Genomic DNA, 22,501 nt, shown 5'->3' with positions numbered 1-22,501 from the left:
GGCTGGGAACTTAGTTTGGTTTACCAACAGAACTTCATTGACCACGTAGGTGAGGTAGGAGTCGTTATTAGAGTTTCTCGACTAGTTTACGGTCCAGTTTTTCTTGTCTTATTGTTATACTGGGTGTGAATCAAATCGATTATTATTTGCCTTTTGGCCTCCATCTCGACAATAAATTAACTGATTTTAGTGAGTAAATACAGTCATCAGTAATACCTGATTAGAGACTAGAAAGATCGGATATTAGATACAAATATAGCATTCCTTCCATTTTAATAGTTTATCTTAATCTTCAACTCAGAAAGACAAATGTATAACGATGTAATAATACATTTAATAATATATAACAAAACTAAGCAATAGAGGGATAGATTTTTCAAGGTTCTCTAAAATCTTTGGCAAAATGAGATTAAGAAATCATCTTGTAGGCCATGATAATTGGCTTTAATTTAATTGAGATTTAAACGTGATAAGTCATTGACGTTTGAATATATTTACATATTTTAAGTTATTTGACTGTTATTTGCACGTTTTAAAGTTCGCATCCAAACTGATTGTGGCAATCCTCATTATCTGATATATGAGCTCATGAGTGAGTCTAGTACTATTTTTTATTTTTTCCCTTATTCTTCACCACATTAATATGAGGGAAAACTGACTCGCAGAACCATGTTGATACGAACATTCCACAAAAACAAAGATCCAATTACTTATCACAATATACTATATTCAATCTATATATTAGTTTCAACTATCACACTGTTGATAAAATTAATCAAAGAATATATTATAAAAATATATAAAGGAACATTAATATTAATATATGTAGAGGATATTAAATAAATATGCTTAAAAATCAATAAGAAATGGACTTATTTCATTTTGCAGGTTTCTGAAAAATAAAATTTTCTATAGAAAAGGGAAAATTCTGTATCAAAGCAATATTTTCGCTGGAATCAAAGAGTTTCTTCTAGATTTATTTATAAAGGTCGATGCATGAAGCTTAATGTTATAAGGAATTGTATAATACATCTTTGTTTTCATGGAAACTATTTAATATAAATTACAATTTATATAAATCTACAACTTACTAAACACATTTTTAACTCAATGCCATGAGATGGCATTTCACCATTACACATTTGTGAATGGTTAAAAATAAATTAATTAATATCCGAGACTCATCAAAATAAATAAAGTCTTTTAAGCAAATAATAGAATGAAGATTACAAAGCATAACTTTTTATTCTGGACTATGAACATCCCTCATATAGACATCCAAAGAAGGTACATGTATCTAGCCTTCCTTGTAGACATCCATAAATTATGACTTGATTTCATACATCCTAATTTCAAGCTCCATGGACACTGGATGACTTGTTGCACACGCGTAGTGAGTGAGTGATTAAAAAAAAACGGAAATTCAAGGGAGTCCTCGGAGTATACCCTACTGGACAGGGGCAGTTCAGCAGGGATTCCTTCCTGCAAATTCACTCTTCTCCATTGATGAACGCCGATACCGAATTCGAATTATACACTCTCAGGATGGATTGGCAATTGCATTTCACTTTTTTTTAAATTTCTCCCCTACTTTTTCTTTTTCTCTCTTTGGTTTCTGGCTTAGTCAACCCTCCTCTGGATAAAGTTGATATCCATGGTGTTAAATCTGCAGTACAAGAAGGATGATCTTGTGTTCTGCATCCATATCCAGGGTATTTAGCATCAAACTTTTTAGCCAGGTATCCTGCTATGTAACCAAGTCCTTGAATACCACAGTCCAAGCCAGAAATGGAAGAATCTGTTGATACTTTGTGTTTTAAATTAGGATGTAAGGCTAATTCACCTACTAATAGTAAATCATCATCATATTCTTTCTAATCCATTTTTGGCTCATTCACTTCTTGTTCCAGGTCCTTAATTAAACAACCAAGGAAGTTATCGTTTCCTTTATTTTCAATTTGAGCTGCTGATGATACAAGATAGATTCTATCAGCTTGCCCAAGGATAACTAATCGGAATCGATTTATACAATCAACACTAGTTGGACGATTGTTGGAGACTCCAAGGGCCCTCAAATGCGAAAAAAAGTTTTCTAAGCAATCCTGATTCAACCGCGAAGTAAGGATGTAATTTATTCCAGAAGATCTAAATCTTCGTATATTTTTTCAAAAGATGATATGGAAATCAAATTTTTAGGAAGTCGATGGTAAGAATATTCCTGATCTGAATCAATGTGATAAGAAAAGCAAGTAGCCACAGCACAAATCATAGCATTTCTTTTACGAGTATCCATTTTACGAGTTAGAAATTTTGGAAGATTTTTCGAAGAGGAAAACTTGTTGACATCAATTCTTTTTTTAATTAATGTCATGTAATTTTGTAAAATATATTATTCCATGATCCATCTACGTCACACGTCAGCTGCTCTACAACAAATCAAAAATATTTCAATTCTATATACCGTATACGGTATATGATATACCGTATATCTTAAGTTGTACATTAAATGTTGAGCTCGTGCGAGTTTAATAAGAAATCTACTCCTCCGTTTTTAAGTAAGTCAGTTTATTTTACTTAAGTATGGTTGGAAATCTATCCGTAGATTGATTACTAATCTATTGCAAACATGATCTCACATAAAGAAAATCATATTATTGATTTAAAAGACATACACGTTAGCTCTGAATCATTACACAGTCTTAAAAAAGGAGCTTCTAGTATTGTGTCAAAAATTCGTCCTCTTTGGGATAATCATGAGTACAAAATATTTAATGATGGACTTACAAATAAGCTTATTGGAGTTTACCCAAAAGGAACGTCACTTTCTGAAATGATTATTGTTCGAGTATATGGAGAAGGAACTGATAAGCTGATTGATAGGAAATCAGAGCTCAAATTTATCAATATTCTTCATTCATTAGGTAATTATCCACGTTTTTTAGGACTAGTTCGTATAAGTCATTTATTCTAATAAATTTGGAAGAACTATATAAATATATATACTAATTGATATTCATCATATCCTTGCTTATTTATTTTATTAGCATGTTGTAAACTATTTTTCCGAATGCCTTATGAAAATGTAATCCAAATATCATGTGGTTCATTGAAATCTCAACAATTACTAATTCAATATTAATTAAGCTTGAATGATTGAAATTAATTCATATTTCTGTATATTAAACTTAAAAGCATAAACAATTAGTTAGCTCTCAAGCTTACGTACAAGTCGAGAAAATGACAATTGAAAGTGATCAACGAATTTCCATTCGCGCACTCCAAGCAGTTTGGCGTCTCTAGGACAACTGTCTACGCTGCCAGCAAGTCCGAAACGTTGGAGAGGAAGAAGGCTCTGTCAAAAAGGCTAAACGGGACCAGGAGGAGTTAAAGAAACCAGACCGGGATAATACCCTCAAGTCCATGATAGCCATGCTAGAGATCTCGGAGTTTCACACCAGGCTGTCCAGAAAGCTATCAAAGAAGGGATTGGGAAGAACCTTTTGAGGGTGGGGAGTCGATTTTTGAAATCAACAATGAAAGAAACCTATCTCTTCCATTACAAGACTCTTTTGAATGAGTTTTGAACTCCTTTTTGATACGTTTGGTACCTCTTCATCCCTGATGCCAACCCCTTCGACTACACCTTTTAAGTACATGTCGAGAAGAAGTGTCCGACATCGAAATACCGAGGCCGTCAAAGCCACTGTCAGCCAGTACTGGCACATTATGACAGAAGACTACATCTACAGCACGTGCCAGATCTTCCGCCGCCTGTAAGCCATCATTACCGCCAAGTGTGGTTACATTAATGATTAAGAAAGCTCAGGCACACATCCGTTTATAGCATTAATTTTGTTGAAATTATATTTTTAATTAATAAATTATATCTTGTTAAATTGTAAAATTCAAAGTGTTCAGATTTTGATGGACCACTGGGTAATTTAGAGTTCTGATCTCATAATGCACCTTCACTTTTTTCTGCTTTTTAGATCTTTCTGCACCAGTGTATGCTATCTATGGGAATGGATTTGCTTATGGATATTCACCTGGAGTCACTCTAAATATGGATTCTGTAAAAGATCCGAATATTTATCCCCTTCTCGCCAAAAAGCTCTCTTTATTTCATAAAATTAATTTAAATCCAGAATGTACACGGCAATCTAAAATATGGTTTAAGATGAGAGAAATGGTCAAATTTATTCGTAATTCAAGCCATTTTCATGGTCTTGATAAAGAAGTTGAATTATGTTATGAGTATTTCACTGGATTGAATGATAAGTATAAGAAAATAGCACAGTTGAACAAAGTTGTACTTTGCCACAATGATCTACTTCTTGGGAATATAATTTATGATGAATCGCTGAAAAATGTTAGTCTAATTGATTTTGAGTATTTATTTGACAATTATCAATGGTATGATATCGCAAATCATTTTTGTGAATTTGTTGGCTTATCAACATCTTTGGACTTTGAAAACTGTATACCTAAAGAGGATTTTCAGAAAAAATGGATTTTACACTACATGGAGAGCATGGATATGCCTCTATCCAATGAAGATGTTCACATTGCTTACTTGCTTGTTAAAAAATATATGATTTTGTCTCATTTATTTTGGGGTATATGGTCCTTGGTTCAAACTAATATTTCAAAAATTGAATTTGACTTTTTAACTTATGGAAAGCTGAGGCTGAAAGAATATTACTCAAGTAAAGCCAATATATATGCAGAAGACTTTTAAACCATCAAAAACTTTAGAATCCATGTTTGCCCAATAAACATATGTTTAATTTAAGTAGTTTATACTTGAATTGATACATTTCTTTTAGTTCTTGTACATTGTATTTTGAGCTATGATGATGTAATTTTTTTTTTTTTTTTTTTTTTGAGTTATTCGTTATGATATAATATCATTCCGAAGATGTTAATGTTATAATGCTAAAAAAGATCGAGGAACAGTCTTCGAATATATATTTTTTATATGAATTTTTAAGGGTAATTATTAATTTATTTTTAAGTATATATATATATACATTTCTATATCCCAGGATCATCGAACACCTTTGAATATGAAGTTGTTTTTTTCAAAAATTTAGTATTATTCTTCTTTCGAAACTTAACTATAATTATTGCTAAATATTGAATATATGATACATAGTACGGAAGTGCATTTAAACGTTACAATTATTTTTTCGTATCTTTTTTCTGTTATTTTATCCATAAATTTAATTAATCAATTATATACATTGTACTTATTTTTCTAACATAATTAATAAATATTTCAATACATATATTTGAAATATAATCTTATATTTAATAGTTTGCTCTCTCTTTCTCCTGAAGGTTATGTCTGATTCTGAAGAGGACGAAAAAGCTGAAAAGCAGTATAAGATCATTATAATTGGTGATCCTGAAACGGGTAAATCGTCTTTAGTCTCAAAATATACAAAAGATAAATTTTCCAAACAGTATAAGCCTACGACAGGTGTCGAATTTTACCTGAAAAGAACAATAGTTACAGGTGGTAAATATATTACTTTAAAGGTAAAATCAACCACACCTACGATTTTGAGCACTTCAATTTGTTTAGTTGGTATTTTTGCACACTATTGCACTACACTTATTAGAATACATTTGATTATTTAGCGGATAAAATATGTAGAATTCAAGAATAACTTTTTCATATAGTATGTATGTCAATAAAAAGTAATTATTCAGAGACGAATTATTCATATTTGCCATTCAATTTTGTCTCAAATGTGCACCAAAAAATGTTTTGAAATCATGGCATACGAATGTATTTAAATCCATATGGCACGGATGTTCTATAATTAATTGATTAAAAATGTGTTAGATATTATTTGTTGTTAAATTGCATTTATCTTAAATAATTTTAAAAAATCTAAGTTACTATTATTCAGGCCCTTTTTTTTTTACAAAATTCCCTTATAATTTAGTTATGGGACATTGAGGGAACAGCTCTAAAGGGTAAAATGCTGGATAACTACATTTATGGAGCGAATGCGTTAATATTTTTGTATGATGTTACTAATGCTGAAAGTATAAATAATTTGGAAAAGTGGGTGTCAGCATGTAGGAAAAAGTTGACAAAAGAACCCCCCTGTTTTCGCTCTAGTTGCAAATAAAATAGATCTTGAGCATTTAAGGAAGGTTAAATCTGATCGTCATCATAAATTTGCACAAGTAAAAATCAAAAAAAATACTGCAATTGTTTCCTTCTCGAATTAATTAGTTTATTTATTTTCCTTTTTTTTTAACAGGAAAATCAGTTATCAACATTTGCAGTTTCATCAAAAACTGGAGAAGGTGTCAACCTTTGTTTTCAAAAAATTTCAGCTGAGCTATTGGGAATAAAGTAAGAAATACTGATGTTCTAATATATGTATTATTCTTTAGTAGTAATTAAACCTTTCATTATCATTATTCTATTCTTAGACTCTCAAAGGCAGAGCAAGAACAACATCAGCCTGTATTTAAAGCAGAAATTGTATCATACCCAGATGATAAGCTTCCTGCTCCACCTCAATCCAATTTCAAAACAACTGTTTGCTGTATACAATAAAGTACACAATAGGTCGAACGTAAAGTACATACATAATATTTTGGTTTCTATGCTACACTAAATCATTCATATTTGTTCTGCTAACATTGTTTTTGTCTTATGTTCTTTATAATGAATGTTTCTGTAATTCTTTAGGACAATACATCAAGTCATTCCTTTCAAATTCAAAATAGTTTTAAAAATGACACAAAAATGCAAAAAAAATACTCGGGGGGCAAAATATCTTGCTTTTCTCATTTTTTTTGTTTCTTTATCCAATTTCAAAGTCATTATAGTACAAAAGTTATTAGCAATCTGAACTTTTAATTTATATATGATATAAAAGATGTATTTTCAACATAATGATACAAAATACTTGACCTATTTTAAGAAGTTCAGTAATATTACATAAGTAAAAAATACAATTGTATTCCACCTAATTATCTTGTCGAGTTTTGTTATTTTTAACACCGAAGTAATTTTGAAAGTTTATGTACGAATATCGCCTTCAAGATCTAAATAATATCGATAAACCTTAGTCATATTGTTAGTGAACTATTTCTAATCCGAATTTTTATCTGTACTACTTTTTAAAAATGATCTGAAGAGGAATTTCAGACACGAGTTACTTAGCAAATAAATTATGGTCTACTTATATTCTTGTAGAAAAAATCATGATTCATAAATAGGTTATGTCGGTTTTAAAAGTAATTGACGTAGTTCCTTAATTTTGCAGCGTCATATCAATTAATTGTTAAATTTTTTGATGAACGTTCTTTCACATTTGGTACATAATCATGACCTTTAAAGAACATATTAAAAATATAAAATATACATTAATGTGGTGTACGAGTCATAATTTGTATAAATGACAATTTCGTTGTATTATTATTTTACTTTAATTAAATATAGTACACTATCATATATCACCAACCATTTTTATCAATAATATTACACTGATGATATCATCAAGTATTTCTTTTTAAATTACTTATTTATTATATATCTAGTTATAATATAACTGAATAAAAATTAGAGTTGGACTAGTTAATGTAAGTTAACTTAACTTATTTGAGTTAATTAACTTATATAAGTTAAACATGAGATTGTACTGATTATTAGAGTTTTATAATATAATCAGTCGTCATCATTATTAGATTGTTATAAACATAACATGGTGCAGTTTAAAGGATTTTGAAGATCAAGTTAACCGAAAGATTCAAGAATGCCTACGAAGGGTGAATTAGAAGAAGAAAATTGAGGTTTGATAGTGAAGGTCAAAATGTTAGAAGAAAATCGAGGTTCGATAGAGGAGGTCAAAATGTTAGAAGGAAATCTAACATCGGTCGATGAAAATTAGAAGGATGATCTGACAATAAGGATGAGGATGATCTTGATGGAAAAGCAAAAGCGAGCTCGTGAAGAGTCTTATCAGAAGAGATAGCAGCACCGTGAAATTGTGGAAAGAATGTTTAAAGCATTTAATAGTAAAAATTCTGACAAAATATAAGGAGGAATTTGGAGGAAGAAAGTATCACAAAAATAAATCAAGAAATGAAAATACTTATAAAATCTTCACTTCAACTAGAAGAAAACATAGAATATAAAGAATTTGTAAATTGGAAGACTGTATGCGATGTGTTTGCTCTTGGATTTGGGAATCAGAATGAAAAAAAGATAGAAGTAGTTTTTTAGTCAATGTGTTGTCCTGAAATGCTGGATAAGATAGAGCATACCACGTCAATCGAAATGGATGCAAAAAATTCTTTAAAATAAATCTTTGATCTTTTTGAAAATTACCTTAAGAAGCAAATGAATGTAGCATTGGAACCGGTCAAGTTAGTGGAAAAGAAGCAGAATGAAGATGAGTGCTTTAATTCATTTTATACGGCTTTATGTTGCCAAGCTAAAAGTGCTGGAAAAGGAGATGAGATTTGAAGACCGGATATCAACACTAATTTTAATTGGAATAAATATTGAAGAAACCAAAAAATACTTGAGTTGTCACTTTTACAGGTTATATCTATTTCCCGGAGTAAGAGGGGTAAAATTCAGGAGGAAGCTTTGACCAGAAAATCAAGTTCGATATCAAGTTTAAAAACTAATTATAAAAAGGAGCAGAAAAGAGAAACTCAAATATGCTCTTATTATGGAAGAAATGATCAATGTCAAAAAAATAGGTAATTTTAATTTAATTTGTAAATCAAAGAGAGTATTTTTCAAATCTAATGCAGTAAAAGTGAGTGGTGTAAAGAAGAATGGTATATCTGGAAGTAACATACAGACAAAGAAAAAGTAAAAGGATAAAAGCAGTGCCGGATACTGGAACTGAAATAACTGTTGCAGGTCTTGATAATCTGAAGAGTATGGGGTTATGGTCCAAAATGCTAGAGAACTATGTTGAAGAACAATTATCAAATGTCGATGGGTCGAAGTTGAGAATTATGAGGAAAATACAACTAACATTTGTGTTAAATAATATGCAAGTAGAAGAAACTGTTATAGAATAAAACAATGTTACTGAAGTATATTTGTCAAGAAGAGTTTAAAGAGAGCTTTGGTTAATTACGGGGGATTTCCCCAATCAGATTTGAATAGCAACATTAAAAAATTAAATGAATGGAGATGTGGAGCAAATTAAAAAGTCACAGATGAGGGAATTCGTTGATCTTTTTTATAGTGGACAAAAGTTAGAACCAATGGATGGAGAACCAATGAAAATTTTGTTAACGGATGGTTATAACTTATATACCTCAAGCAATTCATTCTGCAAGACCCATACCATTTGCCTAAAGAGGTGAAGTGAAGAAAGAAATTGATCACATGGAGAAAATGGGAGTGATAAGTAAAGTAGGGGAGGAGGCTATTGAATGGTGTCACCCATTAGTAGTAGTTCCAAAACCAAATGGGGAAGTTATACTTTGTGTTGATAAAAAAAAATTGAATGATCAAGTCTATGGACCAATTCATCCAATGAGGACTCCAAGAGATGTTTTGAGTTTACCCACAAAGTGCAGTTTTCGTTATATATTACTTGCCATTAATTAAATAATAAATACACTTACTAATAATAAAATATATAATCATGTGAACAAAGCCTCCACATGGAGACTCTTTTAAAACAGAACTCAACTCTCTTCAGGATTTATTCTGAATCAAATAACCCGTAAGGCTCCCAACCAAAGTTGTATAACTTCAATAACTATTGATACTGAAACTTTATAATGTTTACTTATAACAGAATACTTTGTAGTAAATAGTAATTTTCATCATTGTCAAAAATTACAACCTTGTTAATATATTGAACATCTAATATAATTTTAATAAGTGAATAATAATTATTACAAGTACTTTAAGTTCTTCTTTAATGTTTCATCTGATTTTTTGATGCAACTTATTTAATTTGATGGTACAAATTACAAATTATGTCACTTACATCTTGATCCGTTACCTTATCTTTCACATTGATAACAAATGTTATACAATAAAGTCAGTGTTCTTTGAGAAGTCATGTTGCATCAGAACAAACAATAAACTAGAATCATTTTATTACAACAATCTTTGCAACTATTTATTTTTAGAAAATACAAATATAATATACACATGATATTTAAGACCTTTGAATCATTGATTTTTTTAAAAAATCTTTTTCGAAAGAGACTTTTGTATAAATTCTTTTTTTAAATGCTCAGAAATGAGGCTGGCTTCATGATTAAGCCCAATTTTAGAATATGTCAAGATAATACGTTTTTGTATTTAAGGATATGGTTATCTAACATATCCATCAAATTTTTCCCCATTCCATTGAATTTTTTTGAAAATTGACATTCCGTCTAATGTCAAATTGACGAGAATTTCTTCCTTAGATTCGAGAGCTTTATTGGCCTTCGATTTAAGAATATCAAAGGAAGATTGAGTAAAACCCGGATCCCTATCCACATTTGAATACAAGTTTCGAATGGTACTGAGACTAGGTAGGCATAAGTCATAGGTCTTTCTTACATAGCTATATGCTTTTGTCGAGTAGAATTACAATGTCAAAGCAAATGCTCGGAGCTCAGGTGAGTAACTACTGCCACTTCCCTTTATACCACTTCCGATTTGCATCATTTTTAAAAGGTTTTTAGGAACGTCAGATATTGAATCAAGAATGGATAAAGACTCTTCTGATAGCATTCTCTTGGACCTCAGGTCTTTTAGAACGTCAACCAAGTTTCCTAACTTCTTGGAGATTGTATTCCGTTGACATTTGTATATTTAGAATGGTCTGCAAGCTCGGAAATCATATTAGTTTGCCATTGGAGCTTCTTGACTTGAGCTGATGGGAGAGAATAGGGATGATCCAATTTCACATTTTAAGTAGCCTCAAAGTAGGAAGGATCTATTTTGAGCCCAGGAGATGGTTTGACCTTTTTAGGAGGTGAGGAGGAGACTTATGTTTTCGAAGAGTTCTTGCAACTACTTCTTGAAGGCGAGGCGGGAATATATTGAATAGAGTAGGCACATCATTTTTTCTCATCCTTACAACGTCCAGAGTCCGATTGAAGGATTCCGGAGTAAAACATTCCGAACAAATTGTCGAAAACTTTTAGGAGTAAAGTCATCTCGCTTGAGATTCCTTACTCATTGTTTGCACCTCTCTGGATCTTGGGTTGGAAAACGATGATATGAAATTGAATTGCCAGCAGAATACTTGTTTTTGCAACAATATGCGACACAAGACATAGTAATCCTCGACTTGTATACACCAATAATTAGCATTAACTTATTAATGAATAAGTGAAGTCACTAAAGAGTGTTTCGTACAAATAGGTACTCAAGATGGTGATTAGATGAATGCCTAGAATGGTCGACTTTGAAAGCTTTACAACTTGTCCTTCAAGGGAGCGGATGAGCTTTAAACCATATCAAGAGTAATTTTAGAGAATAACTCTGCTAGTCAATTGACCCCTACAAGTACTGTATGGCTTTGCTTCGCACTGCCGGATAATACCTACTGGAACATTTGTCTAAATGGTCTCCATTTTTTTTTTTTTTTAGTAAAATTCAATATACTCCTCTAAAACATGGAACCGAGAATTTTCGACTAAGTTGCTGATAATCATCGAATATTCCCTTACAATGCCTGCAATTAAATTTTTTGGAAGAGATTGAGCTCTACAAAATTTTTTCGTTCCCTTCAAAATGCATCTTCGGATTATCAAAATGATCGTCTGCTTCCTTGAAAGACAGGTTGTAGACCTTACAGATTGAAACATCCGAAGACTTCAAAAGATTATTATTGTCAACTGAGAGCTAGGATTGGCTTAAGATTCTTCCATAGTAAAATTTGAATATGAAAATAAATATATATGTTTTTGGAACATTTGGATCAGTGCTTACAAATTATATGATGTTTCTATTTTCACATTCATGCTTATTATTTGATTTTAATTTAATATTCTTAAGTTTCTTATATAAATTCATTAACTTATTCATTAAAAATATATACATAATATTAACATAATGATATATTTTCTCTTAATTAAAATAAATGTATTGAAAAATGCTCATAAATGACTTAATATATCCATGCAATGCTATTATATAACACCATAATACTAATCATACTTATTTCATCTTCTTCTTTTTCTTCTATATCTACTTAGGTATATACGGTATAGTATGAAAATAAGATGTAAGTCCCCCTTTATATAGTTCCATCCTTGGAGCAGACACTCAATAAAATACTTCTCATTGCTGATTGGCTTAAAAATGTTAGCTGCCATAAGATCAATTTGAACTGTCTTGGATAGGTTTTAATGGTTTTATTTTGTTGGCTTAATATAATTATTTGCTATAATTAGCCAATTATTGCTATACATTTTTCATAATGTAAAAATAAATCAGCTACAGATAAAAAATATCTAGGCTTTTCGTTGATGAATATGTTTAAATTTCCAAAAGACATAAATAGAAGGAAGTTGTAGATGAATTGTCATCAAACTTGCTAATTGGAATCCAACCAAAGGCTTAAGAGTTTGTCAAGTAATATAATTAACTATTTGTTACTATGTAAAAATTAAATTTAATATAATAGGTTGTTTTTAAAGGATGGCATTGGCCTTATATTCTAATTTTTTGAATTTAAATTATTTGCTTTATGTTCATTTTGACGTTATTGTTTCTGAGGAAGTCTCGAGAAATTTGGTACATAATGCAATTATATCTTAGTATTTGAACATTGTTAGATATAAAGAAGCCAAAGCTCTCGCTTATCTTAATTTTTTAAATCTGAGAATCTATCTCATGTATTCAAACATTCATTTGCAAAGAGTAATTCCGAATTTACCTATTTGTCTCCTTGCCTAAGTCTTCTTGTTTCTTCGGAAACAGTTCTTAAATGAATTTCGACTGGCTCCCATACTCATTTAGAGGGTAGTTCAAAGAAATTCAGTCCTCGGGATCCGTTTCTTTTGTGATTAAGGACAAAGGTGACTATATATAGTCACTTTGCTGAGCACTGACTTAAGAAGATTACAACAAACTCACATCGTTTTGGCTCTCCTCCCTCACCCTCTTGAACATGGACAGGGTGATGGTGGACAAGGTGCTCCATGAAGACATGGACAGTTTGATTGACACCTTTGCGTCAAGGAAAGAGAGGAAAAACTTCTTCTTCTAATCATGATAAAGAACACATGCATTTTTTTCTTCATTTTTTCAAACACATCACCACGTATACATGCGAGTTAAGAACATCAAGACTTGTGAACATAATTTATTTTCTGTCGATGTAACCGTTTCATGGTATATTATAATCTCGTTCACTAACTTCATCCGTTATTATTTTAAAAATATTTAAGGAGGTTTAAGTTGTTTGACTTAATTGTATAGTTCAAAAATTTTCTCTCATTCTTGCACCGTGCAATTTTATACTCCATTATACTCCTTCCTTTATGAATAGGTCGGCATTGACTTTCCGTCTAGAGTTTTTCCTCTTCATTTTATTTTTCCCAATGTTTGCCTGAAGAAAATAATGGTCAAACAGTCCATTGGACGATATTCTTCCAAGATTTAATCTATGCTGTAGCATTTGCCCTGCTTAAATATCCCACGTTCACCCTTGTAAAGTGGACCGAAAAATCTTCCTGAGATACGGCACTGCAGATCAGGGTAGTGCTTGTACATTTAAGAAATTTCAACAAAAAAATGGAATTACTTGGTCACCTTCGAGCTCGTATTATCCTCAAAGCAATTGTATGACAGAAGCAACCGTAAAATATAGGTAAAGTTTACTTGATAAGTGAAATAATCAACTCCGATGAATTTCGTGACGGATTACTAGAATATCGTAACACAACTTGTCAGTGTGGGTATTCAGTTTTTAGGCCATGTGATAGTTAATAAATATTTAAGAAAGAAATAATAAGAATAGCAGCTGGAGAAAAAAAATAATAATATTATTCAGGTTCCCAACAACGTCATCAAAACTTGGACACTAAAAATTGCTGAGGATTTACAACCTTAAATATATTTATTTCTATTTTCCTTTCTTTTTTAATAGGACGTTGTTTAAAATGAGTTCTCCCAGACAATCTAACAAGCAAAATTCTTTGCTCAATTAATATAGAACATTAGGAAATTAGAATAAATTTTTTCACTAACGTCATAAATTGCATCAAAGTTGAAGGCAACGCCATCTTGTGTGCTCATAGTTGGTATTTGTACCTCAATAATGAACAAATTTCCAAGAAATCTTGATGAAAACTCATAAAATGACTTTAAGCGTAAAAAAGACTTAATATTGGCAATAGGTAAATACATTTGAATGTATTTGATAAACAGTGCTATTTGAATTAGTTAGATAAAACTGTGTTTTTTGTTTTTTTTTTGTTTTTTTTTATTAGGGACGAGAAATGTAGGACAATTAGAGAAAAATAAATAAGTCTTTTGTGTTTTTTTTTTTATTTTCTCCAGCTGCTATTCTTATTATTTCTTTCTTAAATATTTATTAACTATCACATGGCCTAAAAACCTCCTGTATTAACTAAGAAAACACTTTCTTTTTGGTTCAAAATTATTATTTTTTATTATTTGCTTTACAGAGTGGAGTTCCAATAATGCATAACTTTTCAAGCCATTGCTTAGATTGAGCAGGGTATTTTTTTCAATCAAGATGCAATGAAAAAAGTAACGTATCGCATAGCACAATAACTCAAACTAAAGAACAGATTGTTATGAAATTTTGACATACTGTCTTTTGAAGGTTTGTACTAACCAAAAAGGAGGTAAATAAAAAAAATAAAAAAATAGGGTCATCCAAGGTTAATCGAATGACAAGTTTATACCATAGTCCATAGCCCAAGTATGCCTGATTTTTGACTTCCTCCATGTTTTTAATAGTGACGTCAAAGGAGTATGATTGGTTCGGGGTTTCGTCAAAATATGTATGTCTTGCCCAGTAGTAGGTACGCTACATAAAATTGAAAATTCTACCAAGCCCGACTACATGATGATCTCACCTTGTATTTCTATTAACCTCGGGGTTATCTAATGTGTGAATCCCGGAACATTTCAGCTCATCTGTTACGTGTGAGTGTGTACATGAAAATCATAAATTAAGAGTAGTGATGATTTGTGGGGATTAATTATAAATTGTATAATTTAAAGAAAAGGTAACCTGTCTTTTTATCTTTTCGATGGCATCTAATAACTTGATGAAATTTCGTGTATACTTGTACTAGCTGATTTAAAAAGTTCTCAGCGTTTTTATCGTTTTTTGACAATTAAATTAACATAGTTAAGACCATCCTTATGCAAATAGTTCCAAACGGGTTTATGGCAATGAGTGCTCACATTCCATTCCGACTTGACAATTTCCATTATTTTAAGCTCAATTTGCAGCACCTCTAATGGAGTCATCAAAATAATTTGTCAGAAAATATATGATTTTAAGAAAAATTATTTGAGCTTGATTTTGTGTTGACAGACCAGCATAAAGACACTATACATAGCCATACTATGTAACTTTAATAATAATCTCCAGTATATTTTTTTCCATGTTAATTACGTTCTTTCCTAAAATGGTAGAACCCAACCCTCAATAATTAAATCCTATACTCTTCCAATAATACTAGAGTAGTAACCTATTTTCTTTTTGCGGACTTACATATCATGTAGATTTATTTTATTGATCAAGTAATATGCAATTTAGGCAAAAGTCACAGTAATTACTTTCAAGGGCCCCTGCAGGATTATATATATATATATATATTTTTTTTTTTTTTTTTTCAAAAAAATTATTTTATGTTAATAGCTGTTAATTTTTTCATTATTTTTTTAAATTATATTTTTTTTCCAAAAAAAAAAAATTTCAGTGAGTGTTTAACAGTTTGATTTTTAACTTGATATATAATTAAGAAAAAAAAATCATCAAAATTTTAAAGAAAAATTACAATAAAGATTTGAAACTGTTTTTTAAAGAATATAAGATTTGAAATTGTTTTTCAAAAAATTTAATTTTTTGTAAATGGCTATAGATTTTTGATCTTTTTTTTGTGCAAAACACTCCAAAACCCAAGTCCACCTCCCCAAATCTTAAAGGAGATAGTGTAGAGTTAAAATCTTGTCAGGGTGGGAAGAAGTATCTGAACATATTTCAAAATTGTTTTTTTTTTTTAATTTAGTGTGATTCTGTGGAAGATCTGGAGGAATTTTATTCTTGAGCATAGATACAAACTACTCACGAGGTGTTGGAGTCTGAGTCTTTCGCACATCCATAAATTTAATTATCCGTACTTATTGAAAGAGGTCTAAATCCTCACATAGTCCTTTGTCCCATTTAGAACCTAAGTTGGATCGTAGTTTCTGGAAATATTTAGGGATCCGGATTTATTATATATTATGCGATTTCGATACATTTTTGGAAGATTGATTGAATAGCATGGACCTTGAGGCTTGAAAGGATAATTATAAAATCATACCGGTGGTATTTGAAGCTTAAAGAGCTCATTATAAAACCAGACGTTGGGGTAATTGAAATTTGAAGGACTCATTGTAACACCATCCACATTCAATCGGGCTTCCCTTAAGTATGTTGAGTCGATTTATTTGATATTATACGATTTCGATATATTTTCGGAGGATTGATTAGAAAACATGTACCTTGAAGCTTAAATGGTTCATTGTAAAACCCATACCGGGGGTATTTGAAACTGAAAGGGCTCATTATAAAAGCAAACACATTCAATTAGGCTTTCTTGAGTATATTGGAGGAATAAATCAACGCAATGGGCTCACTGTAACTAAACTCATCCAATCGATCCTACTTCTTTGAGTATATTAGAAGAAAGGACTGTTAGTATGGTAATTCAAGCTTAAAGAGCTCCTTATAAAACCATAAGCGTGGACCTTGATGGATAAAAAAATCATTGGTACACCACACATACTTATTTAGACTTCTTTGAGCATATTAGAAGAAGGGATTGTAGTGTGGTATTGGAAACTTAAAGAGTTCATTGTGTACCAATATTTTAATATAACTTATTTAACGAGATTTTGAAAACCATTTATCTATTCTATTCAAATACCGCTAATAAGATAAAAATATTAATAATTAAAATTATTTTGTTTGAAAGCTGAAGTAATAATTCAAGCTTATAGTTTTATTTATATTTTATAGAAAAATATTAAAAACAAAAAAATGAATGAAGAAAATAATTCAATCCCGAGATCTCTTGAAAGTTCTGAACTATGAGATATATTTCAAGAACATAACTTCACCAAGTTAACCTCGGAGAAAGAAGCATCCGTCAAAAAAGAGATTAAAACGTTTGTTCTTGACGAGGTTGAAGGGTCACAAACTATTAAATAAAGGAATCCAAGACGACCGAAAGAAATAAGGAGAGAAATAGATGTGGAGGAATAAGGCATGGGTGTAATCTAATAGGAACACGTATATATTCGTATTAATAGATACTCATTACTACTTTGACAAACATACAAAATGAACGCCGTTTTATAAGAATAATAATGAGGGTAGTTCTTTATACATATATTAAATAATAAACATAATTAAAAGATGAGAAGATAGAAAAGGAGTCACAAATACATAAAAAAAACTTTCCGTCCATTATAGACAAAAGAGATAGAAAAAGAGAATCCTCAAATAGATGGGTAGAAGATAGAAATAAAAGTTTTGATTTGAATCAAATTTAAAAAAAAATGAATCAAGTAAAACATTATACCCCGATATCGGTTAAGGATTCTGAGCCTTGGAAATTATTCCAAGAATCTACTTCCATTAATTCAACCCCGGAGGAAGAAGCGACTATCAATAAAGAGCTCAAAATTTAGTTTAAAAAGCCATTTATATTATAAATTGTGTGATTTGTGGAATGCATAATCTCCACACAAGTATGAAATATCCTCACAATAACTACAAAACAATTTAAGTATGTTCGTTGAAGAAAAGGGATTTATTTTAAATGTCTCATTACATATGGACTAGGACATTCCTGTAAAAGGAACTGCAATCTCTGGCATTGCCGTCATGGTCCGAGGATTATACTATTTTTAATGTCTCCTAGAAACTATACCTCTAAAAACGTTAAGGATTAATATGATTTAGATAAAAAGAATTCTATGTAAAATGATCAGTAGAACGAAAATAAATATATAAAGTTAAAAAATAACTCCTCAAAGAATGTGAATATAGGTCATTCTAATTCAAAATTTCATTATTTAATTAATGTTACAAAAAATATGTAACTCAACGTATGACACGGCTACTACAATTAGTGAAATTGGAGAACCACTTCAACCATTTCAGAATCATTTAAAAGATATTACTTTTACTGAAAGTTATCGGATTAAAGTTAAAAGACCCTTCCCAATTTCTGATTACTAAACCTCATTATTCGCAACTCATGAAAGAAGAGAAAAGACTCTCTCCAGAAATATCAATCCCCTCTGCTAAACTTTCAGCATTACGTTGGGTATTGAGAAGTGCAATAGGAATTGACAACGTAACAAAAGTGATAATACAATTTTATAAAGAATTTTCTCATTTAAATTATGAAATAACATTCATCTCTAAGTGATATAGTTAAGAAATTTGACTTTAACAACTTTTGGTCAGGAGAAAACGTGGAGATACGTCCACATGAACCTGTAAACCATAAATCAATTACAGCTATAGAATTCAATGCTTAACAACATAAATAATGATACAATAGTGTATAATTTCTCACAAAGATGCTAGTTTATTGAAATACCATAGGAAGATCTTTATGCTATTATCAAATTGACATTATCAAAAACGTAATTGCGGAAACAATTTCAACGCAGTTACAAGAAAAACTAATTACCAACCTTCATTTTCTTTATTATCACAAATTGTACAATTAATTTTTCATTATAAATGTACAAGTTTATTGCAACAATAGATATACCGAAAATGTTTATATCCAAACGAATAAAACTTTTAAAAAAAAAGGAATCACATATGGATATTTTAAGATTTCTTTTAAAAACTTTAATTATAGAAATAACAAGTATCATAAATAATAATTTGGAGTTTCCGATCCCTATCCGCTTCAGCTATTACTCCAAACCTCCTTATTCATGGTCGTTAAAAGGGTGTAATAAACACTCTAAATTAATCAATCTTGTCCACGTTACAATACGTTAACATGTGTTTGTCAAGGAAAAAAATCATGAAAGGTTTTTGGAAAGATGGAGACAAGAATCTTTAAATGAATTAAGGCTTAGCAAAAAATGGTTAAAGTCTAACATCAACTCAATCAAAAAGGTTGATATAGTAATCCTAAAACCTAGAAAAAAGTTCATTGAAGTTGACAAGGATTACTGTAGTCCATAAAAACCTGGGCAACAGTGTCAATTGAACAATACTAAGCTTAACAAATGGGAGAAAAAATATAGGCTCAATTAGACAAATTGCTCTATTAGAGTCTAACGTTGCTGAAAAAGAAATGGTGGAATCTAAATTGACCAATCAATTTGGACGTGCTGGAAATCTAGAGCAGACGTTGACGGTCCCTGAGTTGTGTATACAATCGACTCATGAGTGTCAATCTCCTGTTCGAGATCGACCCTTGAGGAAGAAAATACGTAGAGTAAGTTATATAAAATTATTAATCAAACATCTCAAACCATACATGGAAAGATAAAACAAAGCAATTATGATATATACATCTAAAAAATAACAATATTATAAAATTATACAATATGTAGACCTGTCGTGGGGATCAGATAAACCTTACAACTTGTCTGGTTATTCCAAACCCGAGTTACGTATACAGGAGAAACATAGTGCAAAGATTTTTTTACTAAGGAACCGAATAATTATGCAAAAAGAAAGTAAACCCCATAAATTATAAATTTATCTGGGGTATAGTTAAAGTTGATAATATTGTAGAGAAAAACGCGTGCAAGGAGAAGGAAAAAAAAGACATATGGTATCATTGTTTAAAATACTGATGTGATTATCCTCTGCCTGCTTTATTATGATTTTTGAGGGTATAACTAAAGTATTTATTAGCAAAATGTTTAATGAAGATATAATACGTATAATTTACTTAGACGTTTTTTATCCGTTACAGTAGATTTGAAAACGTCACACTCCATGACATTGTAATTCATTATGAACCTTATTCTCAGAATAGCTAATGAAACGACAAAGTAGAGGATTTCGAAATATATTTTAAGTTCCAGGTTTAAAAAAGAAGGCTTTAATTAAATAGAATTTACATACTAAAAAATATACCATCATACATTTATGTTAAATGTACAAAATTAAACAATTGGAATCATATAAATAATAACAATAAATTATATATACAAAATATGTAAATAATAGATTGAAGCAAATAATACTTTCTTGTTCTAACACCGGAATCCAGTTAAATATGTCAAAACTTTAGGTTGCAAAACACAATTCGAGACGTGGAGTTTAATCAAAAAAATAATCACCCCTCTTCTCCATGTGGAAGTTGCTATATACAATTGTGCACAGGATAGATATATCTCTACCGATGAGATCTAACTAACTATTAATAATAAAGTAAATGTCAAAAATCATAAAATTAGAAAATAAATATACTAATAAAAAAAATGTTACAAATAAATCCATCTTAAAGATTTAGAGCAAAAGCTAATTATGTAGTAATATCCGGCAATATTACTCCTTATTAAGAGCATCAAAAAAGATTTTTCCCCCGTTATTTCTGCTTATATAACAACATACTATTATCATGAAGGATATACACAATTGTTACCCAATGTAACTACCCTCGTTGTTGTGACCATTTAAACAGTTGTTTTTGTCTTTTATGAGTTTTCTGAACACCACTTCTTGGAGCCCATCAACCATAGCTAAGCCTTAAGTGATAAAAAAGTAATATTTATTGACTATGTAATATTGGAAAACCTAATTATCATACCCAAGTCTTAAAGCGAAGTAAGTAGTCTCAGACAAACTAGTTGCAAACCATCCAAAGCTACTACCCCCGTTGTTGTGACCATTTAAGCAGTTGTTTTTGCCCTTTACTGAGTTGTGTATCATAATTCTTGATATGTTTAGCTAAAATAGAATCATATTTTATTGTTAGATTTAAAAAAAAATTGAATACTTACTGTGAGATAGTAAAAAATTCAGAGTTCCATTTCGATATTCGTAAATACTTTTTACTGATAACTTGATCGTCATTTGGTGTGGATGACTCAAAACATTTTTATATGTATTTCCATATATGACATCAGTAACAACATCCTCCATTAATTTAATGATGGTTCCTCAGGAAGGGATATGTTTACCCTTGTATTTCTCCATAAATTTTTTGAACGTAGATGATTAGCAACGGATAAGGTTATATTACATACAATAAGCATAGTTGTGAGATCAAAGTTAAAGTCTGACTTGATGTATTCATCGTTAAATTGATTTATAGATGAATATCTATACTCTTGATATGAGATATACAATATTATCAACTATAGCTATAGTTGATAATATTGTAGAGAAAAACGCGTGCAAGGAGGAGGGGGAAAAAAGATATATGGTATCATTGTTTAAAATACTGATGTGATTATCATCTGCCTGCTTTATTATGATTTTTGAGGTTATAACTAATGTATTTATTAGCAAAATGTTTGATGAAGATATACTACGTATAATTGACTTCGACGTTTTTATCCGTTACAGTAGATTTGAAAACGTCACACTCCATGAAATTGTAATTCATTATTAACCTTATTCTCAGAATAATAGCTAATGAAACGACAAAGTAGAGTATTTTAAATATATTTGAAGCTCAAAGTTTAAAAAGAAGGCTTTAATTAAATATAATCTACATACTAAAAAATAAACCATTAAACATTTAAGTTAAATATACAAAATTAAACTATTAAAATCATATAACTATTAATAATAATAAGTTATAAATACAGAATATTGAAATAATTGATTGATCCAAATAATATTTTCTTGTTCTGACATCGGAATTCAGTTAAATATGTCATAAATTTAGGTTGCAATACACAAGCGTGACGTGGAGTTTAATCAAAAAGATAATCACCCCTCTTCTTCATGTGAAAGTTGCTATATACAATTGTGCACAGGATAGATATATCTCTACCGATGAGATCGAACTAATTATTAATAATAAAGTAAATGTCAAAATCATAAAATTAGACAATAAATATATAAAAAAAAAATGTTAGAAATAAATTCATCGTAAAGATTTAGAGCAAAAGCTAATTATGTAGTAATGTCCGGCGATATTACTCCTATTAAGAGCATCAAAAAGATTTTCCCACGTTATTTAGGTATGCTTATATAACAACATACTATTATCATGAAGGATATACACAATTGTTAATTATAATGCAACACCCAATGTAACTACCCCGTTGTTGTGACCATTTAAACAGTTGTTTTGT

General features: G+C 30.3%; 2 protein-coding genes and 2 long non-coding RNA genes across 8 annotated transcripts; 3 read left to right on the top strand and 1 right to left on the bottom strand.

Moving 5' to 3' along the window:
• LOC121117298 (ethanolamine kinase 1) lies at window positions 1-10,173 on the top strand. 5 transcript variants are annotated; one of them, XM_040711681.2, is made up of 7 exons: window positions 1-2,921; window positions 3,990-4,992; window positions 5,046-5,541; window positions 5,955-6,201; window positions 6,279-6,373; window positions 6,454-8,739; window positions 8,794-10,173. In XM_040711681.2, the coding sequence occupies exons 1-2, from the start codon at window positions 2,627-2,629 to the stop codon at window positions 4,736-4,738; spliced, it is 1,044 nt and encodes a 347-aa protein (XP_040567615.2). In that variant the 5' UTR covers window positions 1-2,626; the 3' UTR covers window positions 4,739-4,992; window positions 5,046-5,541; window positions 5,955-6,201; window positions 6,279-6,373; window positions 6,454-8,739; window positions 8,794-10,173. The 5 variants fall into 5 exon arrangements, with proteins under 5 accessions (XP_040567615.2, XP_071744633.1, XP_071744631.1 ...); XM_071888532.1 differs by having other exon boundaries at window positions 3,990-5,416; XM_071888530.1 differs by having other exon boundaries at window positions 3,990-5,541.
• On the top strand, window positions 5,344-6,580 carry LOC139904707 (ras-related protein Rab-28-like). The gene is made up of 3 exons (XM_071888092.1): window positions 5,344-5,541; window positions 6,279-6,373; window positions 6,454-6,580. The coding sequence occupies exons 1-3, from the start codon at window positions 5,344-5,346 to the stop codon at window positions 6,578-6,580; spliced, it is 420 nt and encodes a 139-aa protein (XP_071744193.1).
• Window positions 10,174-14,919: 4,746 nt separating the features above from the next.
• On the top strand, window positions 14,920-18,234 carry LOC121118873 (uncharacterized). Its single transcript, XR_005864596.2, has 2 exons — window positions 14,920-15,133; window positions 16,228-18,234. It is a non-coding gene; the product is annotated as an uncharacterized lncRNA (long non-coding RNA).
• A 2,017-nt stretch (window positions 18,235-20,251) lies between these two features.
• On the bottom strand, window positions 20,252-21,475 carry LOC139905410 (uncharacterized). Its single transcript, XR_011780119.1, has 3 exons — window positions 21,197-21,475; window positions 21,004-21,143; window positions 20,252-20,941 (listed from the first exon to the last, which is right to left on the bottom strand). It is a non-coding gene; the product is annotated as an uncharacterized lncRNA (long non-coding RNA).
• Between the last annotated feature and the right edge of the window lie 1,026 nt (window positions 21,476-22,501).

The sequence above is a fragment of the Lepeophtheirus salmonis genome, chromosome 5, assembly GCF_016086655.4.
Source record: "Lepeophtheirus salmonis chromosome 5, UVic_Lsal_1.4, whole genome shotgun sequence".
NCBI lineage: Eukaryota > Metazoa > Arthropoda > Copepoda > Siphonostomatoida > Caligidae > Lepeophtheirus > Lepeophtheirus salmonis.
The sequence above is the reverse complement of the archived record's forward strand: the minus strand, read 5'-3'. Positions and strand labels throughout refer to the sequence as shown.